This window comes from Aptenodytes forsteri, unplaced genomic scaffold, assembly GCF_000699145.1.
Source record: "Aptenodytes forsteri isolate BGI_AS27 unplaced genomic scaffold, ASM69914v1 Scaffold208, whole genome shotgun sequence".
In the NCBI taxonomy this organism is placed as follows: Eukaryota; Metazoa; Chordata; class Aves; order Sphenisciformes; family Spheniscidae; genus Aptenodytes; species Aptenodytes forsteri.
In genome coordinates this window covers 4,307,309-4,312,585 of record NW_008794963.1, presented here as the reverse complement: position 1 = coordinate 4,312,585, position 5,277 = coordinate 4,307,309, and the positions used below count along the sequence as shown (strand labels likewise).

Below are 5,277 nucleotides of genomic sequence, written 5' to 3'. Positions count from 1 at the left end.
TGTCAATGGAAAATTACCTCAACTGTGGTTCCTTCTTGTTCCCAGCATATAACTTCTTTGGATTTTACTTTCTGAGGACTGTAATAACTACTTTCAGCTTGCATTTCAGTGAGCTATGAAACAATAGGATAAACACCTTATATAAGTCAATATTAGTATTAAACAGCAGTAATGTCGTTAATATACAGAACTGATGAAGACAAATTAAATTATGGGCTAAAATTTATTAACAAGCAGGAAACAGGTGCAGTTCAACAGCTGTAACACATTATCCATATTAGAACTTCTCATATTCAACTTCTGGTTGAAGTATGCCATAACAGAAAGTTTTAAATCCACTATAGTATTTTTAGTTTGCTTATCTAAAGAGACACTATGTGAAAAGATGAGGCAGATACACAGGTGCATTATTAACATAGTATCAAATTAGCTTATAAATTGCTGTAAAAATCCATAAATACATTATTTATTCTTCCCAGCAAATAATTAATCAGCATGATAACATTAAGGAAACATTTTGATTACAACCATACTCATTTTTGTTTTTTGTCATGGCAATTGAGAGAAACATGCATTTATATTTCTTGCATGATTTTGATATAAAAACTTAAAGTGGCGAAACACATACACTCAGGTTAAAAAGCATATAACCTACAGCTAAGAAAAAGGAGAAAAGAAGCACAAAATAATGAAGGTGTTATGTTTTGCATTAAAAAAAACAGTTATGTTGAACAGTTTAAATAGTTCAAATTCTAATTTTTATATAAAAATTTCCACAAGCTCTCATTACTTTCAAGAGTGGATACACATGGATGTTGTTATAAATTAAAATTTTGTAACCCAAATGTCCAAGAAAATTGGATTTAAAAAAATCACTGATCACCCTTCAGCTGTGTGCAATTATTGTAGAGGAAAAGCAATTAATTGATTAAAAGAACTCAGACATTGCAAGAATCATTTTCACCATTATTAGAAAACGCTACATTTAATTTGGCATGATTTTTAGCTGGAATGATATCAACTGTTCAGAATGCTAATGCAGAAACTTGACCTTGTTTTTTAACCAAAATATGAACCACAAATTAATACCATACATTCTTTGCATGCAAGCAGAACAATGTATTCTGTTTTCCTCCTAACTGTCACCATATTAGTATCATACATCACTTCACATTTAAAATTTATAGAATGTAAGATGTTACATTTTAAGTAGGTTTTATCACTTCCTAATATAAAATGTATAAGCTTCCCAATGAAACATTAGGAAAGCCCAATCCAGCAAATCTTGTTCAAAAAAGAAGTTCATATTATTTTTAATGAGTTTTCTCACGTAAGGAAAGAGCGCACAAAATTACTACTGTATGACAAAGTGCAAAAGAAAGAAGATGCTGAGCCATGATAAATAAGAAATTTGAGTTTTGATTGGTTTTCATTTTTTTCAAGTGGTATGCCAGGGATATAATTAAAGGAGGAAGAAAAGATTTTCCATTATTTATTTTTAGCCTTTGTTTTTTGTTTTTTTAAATGAAGGCTGAAGCAGATGGACACAAAAGAACATGACTGAATGTCAGTTGACACTTTATGTCCTCAAATTTTGCAACCAAATTTGCCAGAAGACTGGAGGCTTAAAACATTAACCTCCCCACAGAATGCCTGCAGCTCCCAAAGTCACTCATCTCATCCTTTCTGACAGTTGCTGAGCAGCTAAATGCTCTGCTATGCCACCAAACGAAAATAGCTAAGAGAAAGTAGCCATGAAGCCACTCAAAACACTCCTGTGCACAGATGACAAGCCAAACGGGCAGAAAAGGGACGGGGATTGCTGATGGTATTGAGTATATAATCAGGCACATAAACATTATATGAGGTTTATGAAAGTACTGCAGTTCATCTGAAAGGCTCAAAGTCATAAAAAACAACCTTAGTTATTCTGCTGCTCATAGAAATAGTATTATTTCCTGTTCTGAGGAGTTCTGGCCTTGATTTAATATAGGTTTAATTGTAAAACCAAGAGCCGCTTTCTATTATAGTTATGCACATAGAATTGCTACATAAACATTATATGAGGTTTATGAAAGTACTGCAGTTCATCTGAAAGGCTCAAAGTCATAAAAAACAACCTTAGTTATTCTGCTGCTCATAGAAATAGTATTATTTCCTGTTCTGAGGAGTTCTGGCCTTGATTTAATATAGGTTTAATTGTAAAACCAAGAGCCGCTTTCTATTATAGTTATGCACATAGAATTGCTTGCATATAGTTTGGGATGTGTAAAAAGTATTTTGCTAATTCAGAACCTTAATTTTTAATTTCTGTCAGTACATCTCAATATCTTATTCAGACTCTCCATATTCCCTTCTGCAGTTTACAAAACGAGTAGAGAGAAGCCAAGCAACTATTCTGAGATGTGTTTACAGAAAATACTCAAATCTTTCTCTACATACATAAGAGTATATGTGTAATTTATCCTTTGTTTCTTTAATTCAATTCCAACCTATGGAAAATAATTTCAACTTTATCAATTTAAATTCATATTTGCACATATTATAGTTTAAATAAGAAAAAATATTCCTCCAATTCACAAGCTATATGAAGCTAAAGCTTTTTTATAAAGAAGTATATTTATATAAACAATAGATGGATAGAATACTGCAATAAACATTCAAGGAAAGCCTTTTAAGCTTTTTCTCCCATCGAAAAATGTTAATTTAAGTAAATCAAGTGGTTTCTCTTTAAAATTAAAATGTTTGTACTCAAATTCTACCTCAAATAGCAAAACCACCACACACTGCAATTAACAATACATTATGATGCGAGAGGAGCTTTCAACATTCACGTTTTTTGTTATTCATTAACGTAATATTCCCTGTCTCGAATCAAACAGTAGTCAAGCACTCAGATAATCTTTACACATTTTCTCAACAAGCCAAATAAATCCTACATGACACAGAAATACTTACCTTAAAAGTCACTGTTGCCTTTGTACAGTAAAACCCAATTGAAATAATAGGATCCTTGAGGGATTGAGATTTCTGCTGATGTAGCGTTGTTCCATCATCAATTCCACTAGAATCATTCTCTTCATCATCGTAACTCACAATAGCAGGAACAAAAGACCAAGCCCAAGAAACCCATCCTTGTTGCTGGTCATCGTGTTGGTGCAAATAAGGGTCTTGATTAATATACTGTGTTGGATATTGCATTACTGAGTTTGTTTCATCTTCTGCACCTTTTAAAACAAAAACTAAGTCAAATTTCAAATCAACCATGCTTGAAAATTAATTTATTATACTCAACATTATAGCATGTGAAATTTATCTAGGACAATATTCCACATATCATTCACTGATATTTGGTTTATAATGATAGAAAATAAGTAGAAATTTTAAATTTCTGAATGTAAGTTTCTTAACACTTGTTTGATTCATTAACATTTTCCTCCAAAAAACATTAAGGATCTTTGCAGTAGTTTTATTATCATACATTTGCAGCGAGACCAGAATTTGTCATCTATACCACACACTTTCAAGACTTCTTCCATTAAACCCTTCTGAAGTTCCAAATTAAACCCTACTAAATAAGGATATATTACAATCTTGTAGTTTTCAATTTTTAAATGAAATAAAAAAGGACTTCAATGGCAAAAGCCATAATAAGGAAAACGTAAACACAACACAGATCCAAAAATTAGGGTTGAAAACCTCCTTTGTTTAGAAGTCAGCTTTTCAAGTATTCAAAGATACAGGTTTATCTACACTGAAAAAAGCTGGTATGCCACCTGTGAGCCAAAAACCCAAATGTTGGTCTTCTGTGAAAAAAATATTAGAGATAGCGTACAGAACAAAACAAGGATTTCCCCAAAGATACAAGTCTAAGATTCATGATCCAAATGGGTAACACTGTGCATGTACAAACAGCACAATTAGCTTAGCCTGTCTGGCTTCATCACCACTCTTATAGGACTCCCGAGGGGTATTAACTGCTTCAGAATTACCATAGGTAGTACAGGATGCAGAACTGTTCCTACGGGGGAACAATATTGAATGTATTATTTAACTGAGAATGGAAATAGGCATAATCCATTTCTATTTACTTATTTTTAAACTCAGAGGACCCACTCTTACAAGTTTTAGAGCTTTTAGTCTTCAGTCTAATTAGTCTTTAGTCTTTTAGTCTAATTATTTATGCACTTGCACGATGGGAGAAAGCATAAGGAAAAACACTCATGAGAATTCTCTGCACATGCTTGGAAGCGAGGACACCTCCTCCCACAAGGGCAATGCAAGCTTCCTTCCTGCTCTCTTTACAAAACAGCGTCAGAGATCAGATTTCAATCCAAATGTAAATCTTGAAACACAGGAAATACAGAAGAGGTGCACATAAAGTCTTGGAAATGGCCAAGAGGCAGAACTGTCAGATATAGAAGGAAAAAGAATTGATATGGAGCATGACTTGAGTAGTTAAGCCTAGGCTGTTGTTGGCAAGCACAGAGGAAATGGTGGAAGGTCTGCCAAAAGAGGAAAAAAAAACTGGAGGTGTAGGACCTGGGTCATGCATAACATTTGGTCTACAAAGCCATAAAATTCAGCCATGATTTAGCATACCTTTTTGCTGCAGTATGTGTACACACAGAGACAACAGTAAAAGATGGCAAATAATAGCTTGGTTTATAATATTAATTAGTATTTTGGAAGCCATTAAAATAAGACAGAACAGCAGCTAGACTAAAATGGCGCTATCTATACACTGTGAAACAGAAGACAGAAGAAGAGGAAGCTACGCCTATCTTCTATCACTAAATTAAAACTACTACAACCATTATGTAATCAACAGTCAAACATTGGAACAAATGCACATCAGCCTAGTAAGCAACCCACAACATCCTCTAAACACTTCAAAGCATAAATATAATGTAAATTCCTTTCTAACAAGTAATGCATGAAGGGGAGTATGTACTTTGGAAACACAAAGCCTCTTTGGTTTTAACTAACTACACTAACCACTGCACGAACTGCAAACATATAGGATAGTGAAATATAATGATGAAACCCCTATGTTTTACATACATGAGTTTGTTAAAGGACAAAATGCTCCTACTCCTCAGGTTTCTAAATCCACTCTTTCTAGCTACCCATAGCTGAGATCACACTGGAACAATCTTGCTTCGTAGTGCAGGGCAGTGATTAAAGTTAAGAAATACATTTTATATAGAATCATAGAATCATTAAGGTTGGAAAAGACCTCTAAGATCATCAAGTCCAACCGTCAACCCAACACCA

At 33.5% G+C, this 5,277-nt stretch overlaps 1 protein-coding gene across 1 annotated transcript in view; it reads right to left on the bottom strand.

Annotated features, from left to right (window-relative positions):
- Positions 1–5,277, bottom strand: part of VPS13B (vacuolar protein sorting 13 homolog B) — a 512,636-nt gene that overhangs the window by 435,551 nt on the left and 71,808 nt on the right. Inside the window, 2 exon segments of the mRNA XM_009275488.2 lie at positions 18–113; positions 2,959–3,227. Of these exon segments, the coding sequence (XP_009273763.1) occupies positions 18–113; positions 2,959–3,227 (365 nt within the window).